Source organism: Ambystoma mexicanum, chromosome 3q, assembly GCF_040938575.1.
Source record: "Ambystoma mexicanum isolate Mex_15411 chromosome 3q, UKY_AmexF1_1, whole genome shotgun sequence".
In the NCBI taxonomy this organism is placed as follows: domain Eukaryota; kingdom Metazoa; phylum Chordata; class Amphibia; order Caudata; family Ambystomatidae; genus Ambystoma; species Ambystoma mexicanum.
Window position 1 is genome coordinate 84071024 of NC_090926.1, and position 22042 is coordinate 84093065.

Below are 22042 nucleotides of genomic sequence, written 5' to 3' on the forward strand. Positions count from 1 at the left end.
TTCTAGGAAAATCTTTCTTGTGCTACCTTACTCCAATATAATCCTTAACGCTGAAACTTGCAACATTAAAACTGCATACGTGCCACTTAATAATTTGTCCACAGCCTGTAGGCTGAACGAAGGTCCTTGCAACATCAGCTGTGCATGATCCATGCAGCCTAAACCGTGATGAAGATCCTTGTAACATTACAGTTGCAGGACCATCACCACAGCATGCACCCACCCGCAAACGCTGATGTCAATGGCACTACCGAAAAGTGGAAGGCCGCAATCCAAACCTGAACCCATCAGCAAGCACTGACAACCATGGCACCTCCTTGTGACATCAAAGCAGGCACCCGCAACAAATGCTGATCCTCATGGCACTTTCTTACACCACCACAAATTGCCCACCCAGCATTCCCCAAAATCAACACAAGGGACAACAAAAATAACAGTTGAACATTCAGACCATTTGAGCCTTAATTCGAGTTTTTCTTCATGCCACTGATACCCACGCGCCCAGGTTTGCCACTCCACACCCACATGCCCAGGCAATCCTAAAAATTGAGGCAGCCCACTCCTCAAAACAGAATCCAGGGGCTTTAGTATAATAGATTGCCACTGTACCAACAAGAACCTCCCCATATGTTGCATTGCCACTGTCCACTCGTGTTTTCTCACACTGATAAATCCACCCCCCACGCCCCTAGAGTGGAACTAAAGGTCCCCATCATCCTAAACTGGAGGCCAAGACATAAAAGAGTGACAAATATTAAAGGCCTGTGAACGTATCCATTACTAATTTTACACCTCAACATCCCGCCTTTTTCTGAGGCCACACACCTTTAACGAAAAGGCATAATTAAAACACTGGCATCGCCCCAGAATGTATACAGCTCCACCTACTCTTCCATGTTGAGATCCTGGATCACTTGCAATAAGACCCACAAATCTGGGTCCAATTCCCGTAAATTACTGAAGAAACATTCAGAACTAGAACAAACGATAAGTTCTTCCTAAACTGCCCTCACTACATAGCCCACAAGAATCCTGATCTTTTGGTCTCCCATTCTCCCCAGCCTTCTCTGGTTCATGGCACTGTTATCCACTGCCAACCTGCACTTTTTGGCACAGCCGAAGTCCAAATACGCTGTCCCCTTTTTTCGTGGCTGCCCTTTTCTCTTCACAACCACCAACATCCTCCATCTTCACCTGCTGCGCCCCGTTGCCATACCCATCCGTTTCATACCAGATGGGTGATTCATGATGCTTCCTGCCGCTCGAGGACCCCTGCAGCACTTTGCCACCCCCAAACCTGTTCGGTTGAGCAGCACCTATGAGTCATGCTAAACCATATTGAGTCCCTTGATATCATCTGACACATTGCGTGATGACATAGCTAGACTAGAGAGAACAATGTCATTATTCCACCATCGGCCGCTGACCAGGAAGGAACTCCTGAAATAGGGATGCACATTGCGGGGCTTGACAAATACCCCATTCGCTGCTCGGCGGATATCCAGCAGGTCACTGACCGCGCTTGGGTCATGCTCTTCACACATTCATCCTTGTGACATCAAGCTCCCAGCCCTGCCACAAAAGGTGCTTTCACTTTCAAGGTTGGCTCCCCATTGCCTGTGTGTGGATGTGTCCTGGGTAGGGGTGGTGGGGAGGTTAAGTGGCGGTCCTATTTGTTTTGGGCTGCTCCCATACAGCAGCTCCTATACCAGTTGGCCAAAAAAGACCACCCCATCACCAGGGAAACGAGGTACGTAAGTGCACATATTACACGTGATCTGGCAAGTGTGTATGCCGCCTTATTGACCACTGATAGACACGGAAGGTAAATACAATCAGGTAAGTTACTTCCACAAAACCATTGGACAGAAACTCTGGGTATCCACACCCTTCCAGCCAGATTCCCATCTCCAACTGTCTTCCTGACACGCTCCACACATAAATTCCAATCCATCACAGAAACAGTGGGTGCCCATGAAACATGCAGCAACATATACGATGTTGACCATCCATTAGCTGAAGTACTCCCAGTGCGAGAAGACAGTATTGGGAATGTATAGGGAAATTCAGAAACATCTATATTTAATTGGGTAAATTAACATTACTCATTCCCCATTGATCAGGATATCGGATGCCAAGATTAATTTATGTCACGGTTGCTCAATATGGCCCTTCAGACATTATGGACTTCACTGACTATTCTGGCTAGGTATCGAGAGTTGAATGATCATGCGTGTTCTAGTGCAAAACATCTGAAGGGCTGCATAATGAACAAAGCAGCGGTCAGTCATATGAGGGGGGCGGGGGAGGAAATCAGGGGGTGCGGTTGAAATTGTGCAAAGAGGCTTGCTTCTGTAAAATTTGCAAAAATCCATTAAAGTTAGAAACGGTGAGACATTTTCACTGAATGCTCGAAACGTGGCCATCTCTGCATGCAATATCTGGGTCATTTGGTTTACAACTATGAAACTATCCAGAATGAGGACTTTTTGGGTGCAGTGTTTAAATTACAACTCCACTACAATGCTTATTGCTCTATACGAACTCTGGGAAGTTTTTAAAACACAGTTTGAGTAATGAGGCGCGGCATAAAGGGACCCGATTTACCTTCATAATGTAGTGTAATGCTCCATTCATACAGCTGAACTTGTGTTTAGAAATTAAAAAAATGTAGGCTAAAGATACGTATATTAATGAACTGGAATGATCTAAATCAGTAGAATGAGAGATGCTATTGTGGATTTGAGTTGTTACCATGATTTTTCTTTTTAGGTTATATGAATGTGTTTATCTTATTTTACGCTATTTTACTAGTCATTTTGTTTTCGGTGCATTGTTAATATTGTGCATTGGTTATGCTGTAGCTGGCTACAGTATATAAATACGTGGAATGTTTGTAACATGTCTTATAATGTTTATATGTAGTGTATGTTTTAAAAATATACCAAAAGTTCTATGAACTAAAACGTATATTAAATACATTTTTTAAAAAAAAAAGAAGAACAATGTTTTAGGGAATGTCAGTAACATGCGTACTGCCAAATGGTTAGTGACACTGAGTGGCATTAGCAATAAGAGCAGAATTATTCCGAGCGAACCAGAGGCGTAGTGCCTCAGAGAAGGAACAAGTTACTTACCTGTAACTGTTGTTCTCCAGCATGGGTCTGGCATGGATTCACATGCTCATGAATATTCCCCGTCGTCAGACTGGGAATCCTCGGTAAAGAAAAAATCAGTATCAGTTTTGTTTCTGATCTGTCTTTCGTATTAGTAACCAATCACTGACCTCTGCGTCATACTGACCACAGCCAATGACTGCCCTCTACCTAAGCCCCGCCTCTGGCAGCCATCTTCAGATTTGGTAGCACGTGAAGTGGCAGTATGACCAAGTGAAGAGCCGCAGAGGGGTAGGCAGGAGGGTTCGCATGTGAATCCATGCCAGACCCAGGCTGGAGAACAACAGTTACAGGTAAGTAACTTGTTCCTTCTCCAGCTTGGGGTCTGGCATGGATTCACATTCTCATGAATAAAGAATACATAGCAGTACACACATGCAACCACGGGAGGTGGAAAAGGCTCAACATTAAGCATTACATCAAACTCAACAATAAGCAATTCTTACCTCCTCACCAGGCTCACCTTAGGCGAACAGGTTGCGCAGCACTGCTTGGCCGACCCTGGACTCATCCCTGGAATCCCGATCGACGCAGTAGAATTTCGTGAAGGTGTGCGTCCACCTCCACGTAGCAGCCCTGCAGATGTCCAGCAAGGGCACACCAGATAGGAACGCTGTGGTAGCTGCGATCGCTCTGGTGGAATGGACTCTCGGACGGCCAGGCAGCGGTCGGTTTGCCAACTGATGACAGTACATGATACAGCCGGAGAGCCAGCTGGAAATGGAAGTCTTCGAGAGAGCCTTCCCCTGATTGACAGGTCCAAAGTTCACAAAGAGTTGTGACTTCTTCCGAAAGCACTTTGTGCGGTCCACGTAGAACTTCAGCGCTCTAGCCACATCCAGCGAGTGCAAAGTCCTTTCAGCCGGCGACGAAGGCGACGGGAAGAAAACAGGCAACACCAAGGGTTTGTTGAGGTGGAATTCCGACGGCACCTTGGGCATGAAGGAGGGCCTGGATCTCTCCCACCCGTCGTGCGGAGGTGATGGCCACAAGAAACTTCCACGACAAGAACTTCAACAGAGCCGAGTGCAGAGGCTCGAACGGAGGTCCCATGAGCTTGGTCGGCACCACGTTGAGCTCCCACGCTGGGGCCGGAGCCTTCACCGGCGGGAACGATCTGAATAGTCCCTTCATGAACTCTTTCACCAGACGATGAGACCACAAAGGCGTCCGCCCCGTGGTTCTGGTGTATCGGGAGATCGCAGCAAGATGAATCTTGATGGACGCGTGCTCCAGTCCAGCTTTGGCCAGCGTCAGTAGGTATGGCAGTACTTGGGGAGCCGTAATCCGTAGAGGGTTAATCTTCTGTGCGTTGTACCAGACAGAGAACCTCTTCCATTTGTGTCCGTAGCATTTAAGAGTTGAGGACCCCCTGGCCTTTGCAAGAACCTCTCTGCAGTCGACCGGTATGTCGTATCCTCCAAACTCTAACGCTGCAGGAGCCAGGCCTGCAAGCTCAGCGACTTCGGGTCGTGATGGAGGATGGTGCCTCCTTCCCTGGAGAGAAGATCCGCGTCCACTGGCAGCTTGATTGACGGGGACGCTGACAAGTCCAGAAGGTCCGGGAACCATATCTGCCTCGGCCACGCAGGAGCGATGAGTATCATCCTGCACCATGACCTCTTGAGCTGGTTGATGAGCCGGATCAGCAATGGCAATGGAGGGAACGCGTATAGAAACAGGCCCTCCCAGGGGAACAAGAAAGCATCGCCCATGCTCCTCGGCTCGGGAAACCTGCTGGCGAACCTCCGGCACTTGGAGTTCGTCGCCGTCGCAAACAGATCAATCTGGGGTGTGCCCCACCGTCGGAAGAGGCGGTCCACTAGATCCTGACGTAGTTCCCACTCGTGGCACGAGCGCAGCTCCCTGCTGAGTGAGTCGGCGATGGTGTTTTTTATCCCTGCCAGATGAAACGGCACCAGAAACATCCCTTCGGCGACGGCCCAATGCCACAGATCCTGCGCCTCCCTGGACAGGGCTGGGGACCTGTTCCGCCCGGTTTCCTGATGTAGAACATGGTGGTGGTGTTGTCGTGAAGATCCTCACCACCTTGCCCTTGAGGGACGGAAGAAAGGGCCTGAGTGCCCAAAACACTGCACGGAGCTCCAGAACGTTGATATGGAGGGACTTCTCCGTCAGGAGCCAAAGGCCTCTCGCGTGCAGATTTTCGGTGTGCGCTCCCCACCCTTCCAGGGAGGCATCCGTGGTCACTGTCTCCTGGTGGCCGGGGGTCTGGAAGTCCATGCCCGCCGCCAGATCCGGTCCACCACCGGATCGCTCTTCGGAAACTCTCGTCGAGTGTGATCCTCTCCTCGAAGCTGCCCGTCGTCTGGATCCAGCGCGCATCCAGGAACTCCTGCAACGGGCGCATCCGGAGCCTGCACAGGCGGATGAGGTAAATGCAAGAAGACATCATTCCGAGAAGGGACTTGATGGACCACTCTGGCCGCGTCTGCAACCAGCAACCGCTGCACCTTGCCCAAGATGGCCCTCGTCCTTTCCTCCGACGGAGAGGCCAGAAGCGACACTGTGTCGAGCTTCGCTCCCAGAAACAGTGCGTCTTGCGCGGGCACCAGGTGGGACTTGGCGTAGCTTATGGAGAATCCCAGGTCCGTGAGAAGTTGGACGGTCCTTGCCGTGTGCTCCACGGCGAGCTCCTTCGTCTTCGCTCGGATGAGCCAGTCGTCCAGGTAGGGGTAGACGTGGATCTCCTCTCGGCGCAGCTGCGCTGCCACCGGTGCGAGGCACTTGGTGAACACCCTGGGTGCCGACCGCAGTCCGAAGGGAAGGGCTCTGAACTGGTAGTGACGCCCTTGGACCACGAACCTGAGAAACTTTCGGTGTGCCTTTAGGATGGGAATATGGAAGTAGGCATCCTCCAAATCCAACGACGACAGGAAATCGCCCTCCTCCAGCTGACCCAGGACATGTTGGAGGGTGACCATCCGGAACTTGCTGAATTTGTTCAGTCGTCGTAGGTCCAGGATGGGACGCCATCCTCCCGTCTTCTTCTTCACGAGGAAGTATCTTGAGTAAACTCCGGAGCCCCGAAGCCTCTTTGGGACGAGCTCAATGGCGCCCTTCTTGAGCATCACCTTTACCTCCAAGAGAAGTTGAGGGACGTGATGTTCTTTCCTGGCCACAGGGGGGACGCGCGGGCACCTCTTTAGAAACTCGAGCGCGTGACCCTGAGCTAGGGCGTCCAGCACCCAACGGTCGGTGGAGATGGACTCCCACACGCTGACGAAGCTCGCCAGCCGGCCTCCCACCGGGGTGCTTCAGTGGGGGCCCGACCCCACGGCCGGTTCAGTCCTGCTTAGACAAGGCTTTGCCGCCTTGTCCTCCTTGGCGATGACGACGGGGTCCGCCTGACTTGCCTCGTCCCCTGTAAGCTTCCTGCGACGACGAACGGGCCGCCTGACGGTAGGTGGCAAATCCGCCGCCGGAACCTTTGGAGGCACCCTGTTTGCCTCCGCCGCTCCGAAAGGGCGGCCGCCGTTGCTGGAGAACCCCAAGAGCCCGGGCCATCTCCGTGTCTGCCTTGATGGCTTGAAGGGAATCGTCCACTGTTTTCCCAAACAGGTTGTTTCCGTCGAACGGCATGTCCAAGACTCTGGTCTGCACGTCCTGACGGAAGTCCGTAGCCTTGAGCCATCCACGCCGTTGCCCAACTGGCGAAATCCAGTGTCAGCGATGTCCGTCGCAATCGTGATGGCGTGGTCCGACGCCACCTCTCCTTCCTGTAATATCTCTAGGGCTTCAGCCCTCTTGTCGGTAGGAAGTCCAGCAGGGGGGCCAGTTTGAACCACAGCTCCCTGTCGTAGCGGGCTACGATAGCCAAGGCGTTGGCCGCCTTAATCGTCGTCGCTGCAGACGAGATGACTCTGCGTCCCATCGTATCTAACTTCTTTCCCTCGCCGTCCGGCGGGGAGGTCGACAGACGCCGCGCCCCCCCGCTTTCTTCCTGGCTGCCGCGGAGACGACCGAGTACAGGGTGGGCTGTGCCCGAAGGCACAAGGGGGCCGCGTCCGGGACCCGGTACTTTTTCTCGTACCGATCCCTTCTAGCCGCATCCCAAATATCGTCCAGTAGAGGTACAGAGAGGACCGTCTTCCTCTTGGCCTTGCGCCGTTGATAAAGGAAACCTTCCTTCTCTTCCGGGCAAAGCTGGAAAAGTTTGGATGCCCTGGCGATCATGGAGTGAAACGATCCAATCTCGTCGGGCGTGGAAGCGCTGGTGGGAGGTGACGACGGCAGATCCTCGTCGTAAACCTAGTCTGTACCAGTCGCGGTCGTGTCAGTACCACGTCTCATCCCCACGAGTCGTGGACGGGGAGGAGGGCTGAACAGGGCGCGATGGCTGAAAAGGAGGTGGAGGATGAATCCTTCTCTTAGTGGGAGGGCTCCCAGAAGGGCCTGGCTCCGGGTCCCCCGTCGGGTGCGGTTCCTCCGCTGGTGTTAACGGCAGTCTCGTCCTTATCTCTGAGCATAAGGACTGTATAGCCAACAAAATGGCCACCGAGTTGTCTTGCGGCACTGGTTGCGGGGAGTCCGACGAGCGGTCAGGGGCCCCGTCGGCACCCTTGACGTTATCGTCGTCTCCTACGTCGGGGTCCCTCCCGACGGGCTGGTCTTCCACGCCAACACCGTGGCTTAAGACTTCGATCAGCTCTTCCTCAGAGGTCGAGGCCGAGGCCGAATCCACAACGACCTCCTGCCCCACCCCCCTTTTTCTTCTCCATCGGAGGTTTCACGGGGGTCCTTTCGATGGGCATAAAAGAAGACTCCCTCCGCGGTGGCAGGGAGACTCTGAGCCCCGAGGTCACCACCACTGGTGTAGCCTCCATAGGCTGAGCCAGGGCCGCCGCGACTGTCTCGATAGAGGCCTTGGCAGGATGGATTAAGGCTTTCACCACCCTAGGTGCGCTCACCGCCTTCTCCTTCGGGGGAGGGTCACTGCCTCGCTCCCCCTCCGATGGGGCCTTCGAGCTCGACCGGGGTCTCTCCAGTAGCTTCGCCGGGTGCTCGGCCTTCCTCTTACCCGAACCAGAGCTTTGGCTCGTGGTTGATGGTGCCGGTGAGGGTGCGCCCTGCCTGGCGCCCGTAGAGCCCGACCGTTCCGCGCTCCCGGTGCCAGCAGACTCGCGGTGCTTGGCCTTGTGTTGGACCCCCGTCGCCGGGGCGTCCTCAAAGGTCTTAGAAGACCGCTCGGACTTCTTCTCGCCTGACGGGCTCTTCCCTTCCAGCCAGTTGGCGAGACGTTGATGGGGGTCCTTCATGGTCCGCTCCGACATATTGCCGCAAAACGCACAGTCCTTCTCCACGTGCGCCTTGTCCTCATGTAGGCAGTAAAGACAAAGGGAGTGTTCGTCCTCCTTAAAGACATTCTAAAGCTGGCATCCAGGGCAGACCCTGAACAGCTTTCCGGGCGTCGAGCTTCCCTTCTGCTGGGCCATGCCCGAGATGGGCCTGAGAAACTTCTGGAGTCCTCCAAAAGCGTGGCTCGACGAAATCTTCACCCTTGAGGGGCGTAGACGAATCCGACACGGGTCCCCGTTGATCGGATGAAGAAACAGTGGAGCTTGAGGCTCTTTTGACCGAAAAATAGAAGTTTTTTGAGAAAAAACGTGAAAAAAATAGCACTAACGCTCGAGAGCAATAGCACGAGGATCCCAACACTTGAACGTGCGGTAAAAATCTGAAGATGGCTGCCAGAGGCGGGGCTTAGGTAGAGGGCAGTCATTGGCTGTGGTCAGTATGACGCAGAGGTCAGTGATTGGTAACTAATACGAAAGACAGATCAGAAACGAAACTGATACAGATTTTTTTCTTTACCGAGGATTCCCAGCCTGACGACGGGGAATATTCATGAGCATGTGAATCCATGCCAGACCCCATGCTGGAGAAAGTGGAATTCCTAAGCCAGCGTGTTATTCAGCTTTACATTCTGAGTCGATTCACCAAGACAGTTTCTAGAATCGCCCCAGTGTATTATAGGAATGAAAGCTCACATTTGTTCAAAGATGGGTGTATTTGTAGCATGAAAATATGTGGAACTCCCAGTGAAGACAGACTCAGGTGAGCCAGATAAGCACACGCATCTGATCCACACAATAAGCAGAATTGACAGCACTGGTTTTGGTGTTAAAGCATGCTTCTCAGGTATCACATGTCACAGTGATCAGCATGGTGACTGCTACAGATTGTCTTCAGAGGCTGTACGGATTGTTTGCAAAGGTGGCAACAAACAGATGTCTGTGTGATCTTGGATATGAAAGTCAAATCGCACAGTACCAAAGGACCGCTAGCTAAGGGTGACTAGATTGCAGATGAACTGGTAGCTAATGCCAAGGAAGGTTCAGAATGTGGATCGGCAGGCAGACGTTTCTTAGGTGGCAGCGTTTTTGAGGCGTTTGATGTCAATTGATTGTGCACTGGAGAAGTACAGATGTCTAAACTACAGGCTCTGCAGGATCCCGATCCGATGTTAGCAAGCTGCAGCTAAAATAACAAGGGACATCAGAGAGCATGTGGGGTATATGAATTGTACTTCCAAGAGGCAGGTGTGTTATGTATGGTACTTCAAGTCATCTTAGCCATTGTCTGGAAAATTCCCTGTGCTATGACAGAGATAGAATGAAACGTGTTACCCCTGGCTATCACCATCACGAACATGAGGCTTTTGCCCCCAAGATGGATATAGGGACAGTGGGGACTAGCAAAGACCCAATTCATTAGTCTCGCCAATGTCTATTACATGATAACAGCTTTCAATTAAAAGGGCAGGGAGGAGATCTGCACCAAACAGACCTTAGCATGTAATACCTCATTTTTTTGCGTGGTCACTTATCGTGGACATCCCACAGGAATAAGTACATACTGCAAGTAAATGATTCAGAGAGTGTCCGAAAACATTCCCCATTTAAAACAGTACTGCTTTGTTAAATATTTATGCCAGTGTCTAATGGGACATCTATTCCTAGGTGTTGTATGCCTCACTTGATGACAGATAATGACCCACACTTGAAGGACAGGTCACTAAACCTCTTTATTGTATGCGAGGATTTAAACAGCAATATGCCATCCAGCAGGAAAGCGGGAACGGCTAAACAAATTAAAAATGTGATTGGAGGTGGCAGATGCTGGGTAGGTCAGTGAGCCTCCACATTAATTTATAGCAGCTAAGCGGTCAGAAACAATCTGCAATGGGAGTGAGCCTACAACCAGACATTGAGCAAGAGATGCCAAATAGTAGCACACTGCCGCAGACGTGCTTACAGATCAATATTTTAGAGACAGTGATGGCAACCAGTGATTACCATCATAAGATTCCATGAACTGATGGCGAACAGCAGGAGAAAGCCAAACAAATATAGGACTTCACGACAGATAAGAGATGATCAGCAGTGAGTCATGCTTAACAGTAACGACAAGTGTATCACATTCTAGTATAAAATGTACTATGGCCCTTCAACTACCAGGAACATCCTACCAATGACAATCGGTTAGGCGATTTAAACTATAATGATCCCAAAACCCTTCAAGAGAATGTGCGTCTGGTCACCTGGGAGGAAGATGTTGCCTCTTGCTTTCCTGGGATGTGTCTCATTGCCAATAAAATGTGTATATATTAAGGATTACTGTGGTCAATTATGTTCCGCATAGCACATACATATTTTTATAGATAAAACGTTGGTAGTGTCAACATTTGAATGACATACTTACCGACATTAGGGAAATAAAAAGAGCAAGTAGGGTGTCAAGCTAGAACATTGACATATCTGAGAGCGAACTAACCACATATTACTGGTAGTGATGATGCGGAGAGAATGTCATTAAATTTAGTTTTGATTTTGAACAATGAGATGCCAGTGTTCATGGGAGCCCTTTCCAAATGTCCAACCCAGGCTGCATGAAGACCATTACCGAAAGGATCTCCCAATCAAAGATCAAGGAAAACAAAAGAAGGATGACATTCGATAGAATGTCAAGATTCAGAAAAATTCAGACTCAAGTGCACACCATCTTCAAGGTAAGAACCCAAAGGGCACCATGGGATGCAGTCACCGACACTGAAAGACCATGACGGCCACTGTCCCAATTATACCACAAAAGGGAAGAATGAGTGATTAATTTTCTTATATTGTTTCCTATGTTTTTTTTGGCGTAACAAGAGAGAACGTGTCTAGTACAGTGTGGAAAAAACTCATTTGGTATTGTCATAGTTTTGAAATATCCCATGTAGCTAACCCTCAACGGCCACATCTCAGTTGACATCACAAATCACCAGCATTTCCAGTCCAAGTATGTCAATTGGAAATGCAAAGAGCCAGCAGTCACTTCCATGAATATACATTCAAGCCCTTTCCAATTCAATGGGGCAAGAAATCGGAGTAAACTGATGCTCTCATGGGAAAAGAAAAAAACACAGAAAGGCAGCCACTTATGCAAGCCACTTATATAAAGCAAGATCACAACAATATGGTCCTAAAAGGGCTATACAAAGTATAAAATTGCCCAGGGAGGTCTCAAACAGCAAATTGCACTCAAATCGGTACATGGATCCTTCATGGTATAACAGTCTCCACAAGTCTTCAGGGCCAAACAGGAACGTCCATGAAAACCAGTTGCTGCGATAGGGCTACCCTCGCTGGGGAGTGGGTGGGGAAGGCCTGGATTTAATCTGTGGCTCAGAAATCCCTCCAGAATGAAGCCAGGGAACACTGTCTTGCCATTTTCGAAGGAGCACCCGATCTACCCGTGCCTCAAAACAGAGCTTGGGCATGACAACATCTCAGATGGTTCGGCTAAGCCTCAGAATAGCTTGACACGGCGTTCTCCAGCTCCAACTTCACGGCTCTCAGATACAAGTAAGAAGCGCTGATCCACAGATAAAGGTCAATGTATGGAGCAGGGACTTGGAGCTTCAAGTTCATCTTGTGGACTGCTGTCCACATCCACCCCCCCGCTGCACCCCGCGTTCGTCCACGACAGTTAATACTAACTTTCAGTCACAGAAACGCAAATGCTAAACAGCCAAAACTACCTGCAAAAGAACCACACCAAGGATCGTTTCATTTCAGGCACTACAGTAAATAGATTCACTTGTCCTTAAGGAACTATATGATTTCCAAAGCACTGTAACACTTATTTCTATGAAGATTCCGCACACTAACGGTGCCCCTATATTTTTCACAAGTCAGTGTGTCAGATACCCGTGCACCCTAGAGGTTTCTCCAACACCCGAACATCCGTTTCAAGAGTCAGTTCGCTCCACTATGCATTAGACTGCTCAAACTAGAAGTAGGAATTGGGGTAAAAAAGAAGGGGTAAATCAATCTGGGACAGAGCAATTGTGAAAAATTCAAATCAATAAAGAAGAACAAACAGACGGCTTGCTCAGGCAGTAAAGGGATGAGAGAGATCGAGAGATCACTTGGTTCATTCCTCTTGTAAACACCACTAAAGCAGGAAACCGAAAGCAACACTCACAGTAGAGAGAGATCCAAAATATTATCAAATACATAAAAATGGCACATTAACTAGTTGCTCGAGATGATGCAGTAGGGAGAATGACAAATAACCTGTGTCAGGCCACCTCTACTATTCCTAATCTCAAGCAATATGTTAAGACTTCAATTAATCTGCTTTCTTTTACACAACCTCTAAAGTGATTTGTGGATCTACAAATCCTGAGAAGGTTTGATCATTACAACCAGAATATGCTGTACTTACACTGATGCTCGGTGATGGCCAGGGCTAGGAATGTGATAAAACCGACTAACGAAAGCATGGAGAATAATATGCCAATGACGAGGAAGCACCTCAGACCTTTCAACCATGTCCGCCAGAAATCCTGTGCATACATGATGTGGGTGATGAGAGCCCAGAGTGCCAGCACACCTGCAAAAACACAAACAGGACTACATTAATTCATAGCCAAAATATGCACATAGGGATTTCATCATTTAAAGCATCTGTCATAACATCACAGTTGCATCTTGCATCCAGATAGCACGCAAAGCATTAATTACAAGAACCCTAAACGAACATCACCTCTTTGTACAGTTTCCTCGTGGCAGTCTTCACTCTATGAGGAAAGTCGTCAGCCAGGAAACTGGTGTGCCTCAGTCTTTATCATATTTTTTATTTCCTGCACTGCAGTTTATACAACCACCCATTACTCTCCAGCACTTCATGTGTCTGTATCAACGGGAGATAGGTTCATATTTGCCCCCTCTCCAACATCGAACATGTATGCAGTTTTATTTTTGGACATGACAGTTTAGATTTCTTTCCCAAGTGCATTCTTCCCTTTTCGAATAAGGCCTGCTCATTTGGATCAGCAGATTGTGAGCAGTATTCACTTCAGCATGGGTGACAATAACACATTTCCTTTGTAATGCTAGCTTAAGGATTCTGCTGGGTAAAGCCAGTGGTTAAAATTTGGTGCTATCGTATACACAGTGTAGATCCCACTTTTCCATTAGCATATTGCAAGATGGGTACTGCTGGGGAAACCCCATCTCCTGATCCTCCCGTCCCTTCTGTAAACGTGGAGGAGATCTAGGTTTACCCTAGCAGATGGAGGTCTTTATTTCTTCCACATTCATGTTTCCATACATTCATTTCATCACATTTAACTCTTCATACATTTACTTGTGTCTTTCACTTCATCACTACAGAGGGACATCCCCACACCACAAACCTTTTCTAACCAATATTCTTCCCCCGAATCTCGCTTTGTGCCCCCGACGTTACAGTTAAACTTACCATATGCATGGACGCCTGTACAATGATGATGCAGACAAAGTAATGGATAGACGTAAATGCGTTAAGAAGTACATTTCTAACTAAGTGGCTGTCGAAGTGGTAAGTGTAGAAGACGTTTAGGTGGAGTAAAGAGGGTCACTCCCCAGGCTATCACCTGTTAATGAAGCTGGGCTTCCAACGGCTGCCCAGGCTAGATCAGGGATAATAAGTGTGTTTTATGGATCCTATGGATCCATTTGCTTTTCATGAAAGCAGGTACTGCTGGGCAAACTTCCAATTAAGCTCCTTAATAGAGAGTATAGGGCAGTGGCCACAGCCCTAAAGGTGAAGGAGAAACCAATGAAACATTGACTTTTGGGAACATTGTATTGCTCATTTTTGATTTGTTTGATATATTGATCTGAAATTTGGCAAAGAAAATTAGGGGTAAATCCATCTAATGTTTTAACAGTTATTAAGGATTAAAAGAATTGTGTTTTACCGATGCCATCCATTTTTACCTCAGGTGAAAAGGTGCATCCTTGAAAAGGTGCATAGCGAAAAGCATTGAACGATATTGTACCAAATACACAAGCTGAGCAAAAAGTAAAGTGAAGCAGAGGTGGCATTTGGTGGTTTGGTATGAATTCAACCGTATGTTGGCTGCCCCCCTCTACCCTTCCCCCCCCGGCCGACCAAAGACACTTTATATAGCTCCCATGGTGCATTGAAGCACTAAGGGTTTTCAGAAAATACATTTCACCATTTTTATTTTTTTTGCGTGATGCAAAAGCAGTTCCCACGATAATCCACCGGGAATGGAAAAAAGCAGTAAAAATTATATTTGGAGGAGAAAGGGGGATTCTACATCAGGGGAGGGTTGGGGAAATTGAAAGAATACCCACTGGTTAGTTTTACGCTTTAGGGGGGGCTAGAGGTCTTTTCGTTATTCCAGGAAAACCTTTTGGGATTCCTGCAGCTAATTTGCAACATTAGCGTGAGAGTTTAAGTGTAGCAAAGGAAAAATGAAATTAGGAAAGGTGCTGGGACAGTTGGACTTCAGCGTGGTGTGGACAATGTAGAGTTGAGGCAGTGTTAAAAAGGTATTTTAATTTGATGCCATTTTTGTCTTACTGCAATGATCGCAAGATGTGGGGTTGCTGCTGAAACAACGGTCCACAGTGCATTGATTCCTTGGGAGGACGTGCAGGAATAAAAGCCAAAACACGTACAATGCTGGACAGTGGCCCTCCGTCGTACCCAAAATTGTTGCAGTCGATCATGGTCAATTACAGAAGGGCCACTGCCTCCCCTTCCCCCCCCCACCCCCCAATTACACAGTGGGCCACAGTCCTTTAGACAAATTGGTGGAAAGTAACATTATTTGCAGAGTTAGTCGGGACCAGTGTGCTCCGATTTACCACAACATGTGGAATAATGTGTAGCATAAAAAAAAAACTCAAGTCAGTGAAAAAATAAACAGTTAAAGTGAAACAATATATAGTAACAAAGTCCATGAAATTCGGCAGGAGTCGGAAGTGAAGACAACCTTAACTCAAGATTCCCCTTCCATGAATGACATCACCAGGGGAGACTCAGTGGTCACTAAACCACCTGCTGAATTTCATGGGTTTTGGTGCGATAGTTAAGGTGAAGAATTTATGAACTAGTTGCATAGATATGTATATAAAAAAACAACTTGAAAAAGGGTGCTGCAGAGAAGATTGACAGTCCTTCCCTCTGATCCTCCACTTCCCTTCTCCATGTTCCCTGCCCCAGTTTATGGATTTTTTTTCTTTAAGCAGTTGGTACAGGGTGAAGCAGATTACAAGGTGGTCTGGTTGTAGGTTCTCTTCAGTAGACAGTGGACCACAAATTGTTTCCGAGCAGGAGGGAGAGGCTAAACTTACTGTGTGTGTTGGCAGGGCTATCCTTTCCTTGTGAAGGACATTTCTCTGGCAACTATGGTAATCTGACATCTACACAGCTGGAGTTGATGTATTAACCAGGCTGGCTAACAGACAACCCTGCAGTCAATTGTTGACTTCAGGTGTGGTGGGATCAGTTCTGCTGTTCTGAACTTGGTTACATTTTTCCTTCACACCTAAATCTGGTTGACCAAATAAATGTCTGCTTCAGACTATTGTGAGGTACATTTACCAGCCCAGCAGAACTTATCCTACATCACAAAACTGCATTTTCAGTAGTTCCAAAAATAATGGCTGCGCTGGCTCTTTTGAGCACATGTGGGGTGATATGAAACATAGAACACCCAGATAATCACTGCAGTTATTTTCTTTATATGCACCAAAAAGAAGAATTGAAAAGCAGCCGGGTGCAGCCCCGCTATGCCGAAAGCTCAAGATTTCTAACTGAAATAACTTTTTCTGTGTTTAAAATGACTGCGCACTGATGCCATGTCACTCTATTCAACATTACACAGTTTGGTTGCTGATATGACACATTCATGCCAATCTATCTTCAGGTTGTACACCAGCAAAGGAGGGCATTCCTCACTGAATGGCATGTGTGGCAAGTCAAATCTGAAATAGCAGAGAAATTCACTCCAGGCCATACAGCGAGCGTTTTACTTTTGCAACAAAGGGACACTGGCACAATTCCTCACAAGAAGCTCTCCATCTCCCTTTGCTTGTGTCAGTTTCAAGGAAACTTTGCTTTTGAACAGATTCCTGTGTGTTAAGAATTGACCAGAGCTATGGAAATGTTCAGAATAAAAGATGCAAGGAAAATCACATTTGTAAATGACCAAGGAAAGTAAAAATGAACCTGTGTTGTACTGCTCTGCAAAGCAGTGAGTGGATCTTTTACCAGCTAGACGGAAATAATGCTGTGACATGCCCTGAAACAAAACTAAATATGTTGGGAAGAAATTGCCTAGCATTTCGGCGCTGGACTGCCCCTGGGCAGGACAAAGGCTGATATGTGGGGAAATTTCTTCTCTGTGAAAAGGACAGTGAGCTAAAGACTTGGTAGAGTCTCTCCCAGGGGTTATTCACCCAAGAACAGGTCATTGGGCTGTGTTCGTGCTGGTAGAGAGATTCCCAGACCCCCCTTTGTTTGCATACATTAATTTTGGGTTTCACCCTAAGCTAACAGGGCAATCCAGACGTGGACCCCTTGCTCACTGTTCTCAGAGAGGCAACAGTTTCACCTCACTGATGATGCCCAACAAGGCTGAAACACGTGTATGGGGTTACTGATGGTACTCTTGTTCAGAGGAGAATTGCCTAGCATTTCGGCGCTGGACTGCCCCTGGGCAGGACAAAGGCTGATATGTGGGGAAATTTCTTCTCTGTGAAAAGGACAGTGAGCTAAAGACATGTAAGAGTCTCTCCCAGGGGTTATTCACCCAAGAACAGGTCATTGGGCTGTGTTCGTGCTGGTAGAGAGATTCCCAGACCCCCCCTTTGTTTGCATATGTTGGGAAGAAAAGCTGGCAAAATATAAGTAAATTGTACTGGATTTTCCCCCCACAAAAGAACAAGTTACTTTCTTACCTGGTAACTTTTTCGATGGGATGGTCCGACGACGTATTCCATATCTATGACAGGTAATGTCCACAGCTGTGCTGCCTCGGAAAATCTTTGGCGTCTGCGTCCTGCGTCGATGACGTCGATGCGCTGTTCCCGAGGACCTCCTCCGACGGCCGACGTCACCCGATGTGATAAGTTGGACGCACGACGCCCATAGCCTCAGTTATAGTTTTTTCCCCAGAACGTGTGCCACCAATTTTCTGCCAGTCAGACACACAAGGCCTTGCGGAACGCAAGCTGCAATCACAAAAGAAATTCTGCAGCGGGGAAGGCAGGGAGGGAGCGATATGGAATATGTCGTCAGACCATCCCATCGAAAGAACGTTACCAGGTAAGAAAGTAACTTGTTCTTCGAGGGGATTGGGTCCTCCGACGTATTCCAGATCTATGACAGACTCCCAAAGCAGTACCAAACAAGGAGGTGGGAAAGAATTTGGAATACAAATTTAGCATGCCCAATCAAATTGCGGAATAGAGAACTGCCTTGCCAAAGGCCAGATCTTGCCCTCTGATGGAATCGAGGGAGTAGTGACGTACAAAAGTATGTACTGAAGCCCAGGTGGCTGCATCACAGATGTGACGAATAGGAACTCCCCTCTGCAGGACAGTAGACGCAGCCACTCCCCTGGTAGAATGGGCCCGCAAGCAAGCCGGAGGATCCTTACCCGCCAAGCGGTAACACTCGGAGATAGCTAAAATAATCCAACGAGACAAAGTCTGTTTCGTCACAGCTTGTCCCAAACGCTTTCCAGCGTAACCAATGAAAAGTTGATCGTCCACTTTGACCCGGGACATGCGCGAAATATAAAAGCTCAACGCTCTCCTAGGATCAAGCCTATGGAGCCTCTCCTCTTCCTTACCAGGATGTGGAGGAGGATAGAACGCCGGAAGAACAACCTTTTGGCTCAAATGAAATTCCGAAACCACCTTCGGAGGAAAAGAAGGACGAACTCTTAAGGACAACCCTGTCCTTATGAAACGCAGAGAAGGGTGGCTTAACTGAAAGTGCCTGTAACTCACTCACTCTGCGTAGTAACTGCAACCAAAAACAGTTTTCAGAGTTAACAGCCTCAAAGGGCAAGAATGTAAAGGCTCAAACGGAGCACCCATGAGAAACTTAAGAACAAGGTTCAAATCCCAACCGGGAACCATAAAAGGCGACGGAGGGAACCATAAAAGGCGACGGAGGGAACACATTACTGAGCCCTTTTAAAAACTGCGAAATTAAAGGAATCCTAAAATAGGAACACTCTTCAGACGAGCACTTAAATATGGACAGCGCCACCAAGTAACCTTTAATGGTCCCCACTTGCAAGCCCCTGTGGGCCAAAGAAAGCAAAAAAGACAGAACCATGGGAACGTCACATTCAAAAGGATCACATTCTTAACTCTGCACCAGTCGCAGAACTTTCTCCAACGGCACTTGACTTGTTGCTGGCCGCCTGGCCGAGAGCAACATCTGCAACACGTCTTCAGGGAGGTCCCAAGCCTTATAACTCAACCTTTCAGAAGCCAAGCGTGAAGGTTGAGGGATCTGACCTCTGGATGGAGAACCCGACCCCCCCCTCCCGTGAGAGCAGATCGTCTAGGGAAGACGACGTGGAGGGCAGAGGGACAAGTCGAGAAGGTCCGGGTACCACGTCCTCCGGGCCCACGCCGGAGCAATGAGGATCATCTGGGAACCGAACCTCCGTAACCTCTGCAGTACTTGAGGGATGACGGGGACTGAAGGAAACGCGTCCTCAGTGGGAATGACCACTCCAACACGAACGCGTCTCCTAAGGCTCTTTTTGGAGGAAATTCCCGCAAGCAAAACCTTTCGCACTTCCGGTTGACACTGGAGGCGAAGAGATCCACTTGAGGGGTCCCTCAAAGGGCGAAGATCTCCAGGAGAATCTCCTGAGCCAGCTCCCATTCGTGATAGATCGTGCTCTGCCTGCTCAGAGCGTCCGCCGTCTCGTTGTCGTCTCCGGCCAGATGAACAGCAGAGATCAAAACTTCCTGCTGGATGGCCCAGAACTCAAGCTGCATCGCCTCCCTGCACAGCGGAAGTGACCCTGCCACCCCCCCCCGCCCTTTTTGTTGAGGTAGTGGATGGCCACAGTGTTGTCCGTTAGAATCAGGACACTCTTTCCACGCACAGTCGGCAGAAAAGCCTTCAGGGCTAGCCTGACGGCCCTCAGCTCCAACAGATTGATATGGAGTCTGAACTCCGATGGAGACCAACGACCGCTGACTATCAACTTGTTGGCATGAGCTCCCCATCCCGTGAGGGATGCGTCCGTCACGATCGTCACCTCCGGCCAGGGCAGCCAAAATGGGGCCCCCCTTCATCAGATTGCCTTCCACGGCCCACCACAGAAGGTCCTGGGCGACCGAGGGCGGCACCTGAACAGGGTCCGACAGCCTGCCGGAGGTCTGAGACCACTGGAGCTTGAGTGCCCACTGCAAAGATCTCATCCGCAGACGAGCCTCTGGCACGAGAAGAATGCAGGGTGCCATGAGGCCGAGCAGTCTCAAGAACTCAGACGCTGGGAGATCCTGGGCAAATTGAAACTTGTTCACCATCTGCTGAATGTGAAGAGCCCTCACCTGGGGAGGAAAACACTGCCCCAGGGATGTGTCGAGCACTGCTCCTATGTACTGGAGCCGCTGCGTTGGCGTCAAATGGGATTTCTTTAAATTGAGGGAGAAGCCCAGCCTGTGAAGGGAGTTGCAGGTGACGGACAGATGATCCAGGACTTGCTCGGGAGAGCTCCCCCTGATAAACCAATCGTCCAGGTACGGGTAGACGCAAATCCCCCCTTTCCTGAGATACGCTGCCACCACCACCACCATGAGCTTGGTGAAAACCCTTGGGGCGGAGGTCAATCCGAACGGCAGGACCCGAAACTGAAAGTGCGAGTCGCCAACCGCAAACCTCAGGTACTTCTTGTGCCTGGGATGAATCGGCACATGGAAGTAAGCATCCTTGAGGTCGAGAGACACCAACCAGTCCTGAAGTTGAGGGCCTGGAGGACTTGGGAAAGTCACCATCTTGAACTTGTCCTTCCTGAGGAGTTTGTTCAAACCGCGCAAATCCATGATGGGTCTCAATCCCCCCAGTCTTTCTTCGAAATCAAAAAATAAGGGGAATACCATCCCTTGTTCCTCTCCGCTACAGGCACCAGTTCTATGGCGCCTTTCTCCAGCAGGGCTTTAATTTCCTGCGCAAGGAGTGGATCCGGACTCTTCAAAGAGAGGTTCCTGGTGGATTGTCGTGAGGCCTCTGCCGAAAAGGAAGACAGTAGCCGTGGGTTATGATCTCCAGAACCCACACATCCGAAGTAATGGCTTGGCACTCTACAAGATGCTGCGCCAGCCTTCCCCCATCCGGCCAACCATGGGACCTGGCCTCATGACTGAGTGAGAGCGGCTGCGGCGTTGCCTGAGGGCAAAGAGGCAACTGCCCGAGCGGCCTTGGCACCTCGAGTACCTTGGTTTCCACCTCTGGCACTCTTACGATGGCCTCTGACTGCTAGCTCCCCTCGCTTTACTGAAGGGCGAGTAATAGCGAAAGGAACCTCCCCTCCATTGCTATCCCCTAGGACGAAAAGGCGGAGGTTGGCGAACTGCAGCACCCAACGAATTTGCGGCAGCTTTGGAGGTCTGCAACCTCTCAAGGCTCTAGTCAGCCTTGCTGCCAAAAAGGTGTTCACCGTCAAAGGGCATGTTGAGGAGCCGGGACTGCACATCAGGAGCGAACCCAGACTTCCGCAACCACGCAAACCTGCGCATTACGGTGCTCGCCGCCATGGACCGGCTGACACAATCGGCCAAGTCCAAACCCGACTGAACGGCCTCACACATGGCATCCTTGCCATCCTGAACCATAGCAAGGAAACCATCCCGTTCGTCCCCTTCGGGAATATGTTCAGCTGCTAGAGGAACACAGTTCCACAGAGTGTGTGTGAAACGAGACAAGGCACATATGGAGTTGGCCGCCTGAAGCGCCATACCCCCAGAAGAAAACACTTTCTTGCCCAGCCATCAAAACGGTTGTCGTCCCTATTCGGAGGGATGGTAGGATATGACGCCTGCTTTGCCGGGACGCCACCTGCACCACCAAACTCTCCGGAGTGGGATGCCTAGACAAGTAGCAGGGGTCACTACTGGCTGGATGGTATTTTCGCGACAAAGACTTGCCCACTGCCGGGAGACTCTCTGGAGCAGTCCAAGCCGCCGCCACCCTTCTCTGCAGAGCCATATGAAATGGCAAAAAAGGGTCAGTGGGGGGACCAAGATCAAGGATGTCGGTGAGATCATCCTGAACGAATTCCCCTGGGGAGCAGACCAACCCAAGTACTCGGTGACCCGAGACATCAGGCGCCGATATGAAGAATCGGCATGAGTGCCAGGCTCCGGCATACAAAACTCCACCTCAGGAGAGGTGTCTCAGGTCATCAAACTGGCTATGGCCTGAGATAAGCTCATCTGGAACCGTAACCTGAACCAAGCCGTCAGAGCCTTCATCACCCTCTGAAATTTACTCCAGGTGGGGAGAGGAAGACCCCTGTGGAC

The 22042-nt window shown here is 49.4% G+C and overlaps 1 protein-coding gene across 1 annotated transcript in view; it reads right to left on the reverse strand.

The window, feature by feature from the left end:
* Positions 1 to 22042, reverse strand: part of SLC48A1 (solute carrier family 48 member 1) — a 106212-nt gene that overhangs the window by 12786 nt on the left and 71384 nt on the right. The window contains exon 2 of the mRNA XM_069653197.1: positions 12912 to 13079. Coding sequence (XP_069509298.1) covers positions 12912 to 13079 — 168 coding nt within the window. The remainder of the gene's footprint in view (positions 1 to 12911; positions 13080 to 22042) is intronic.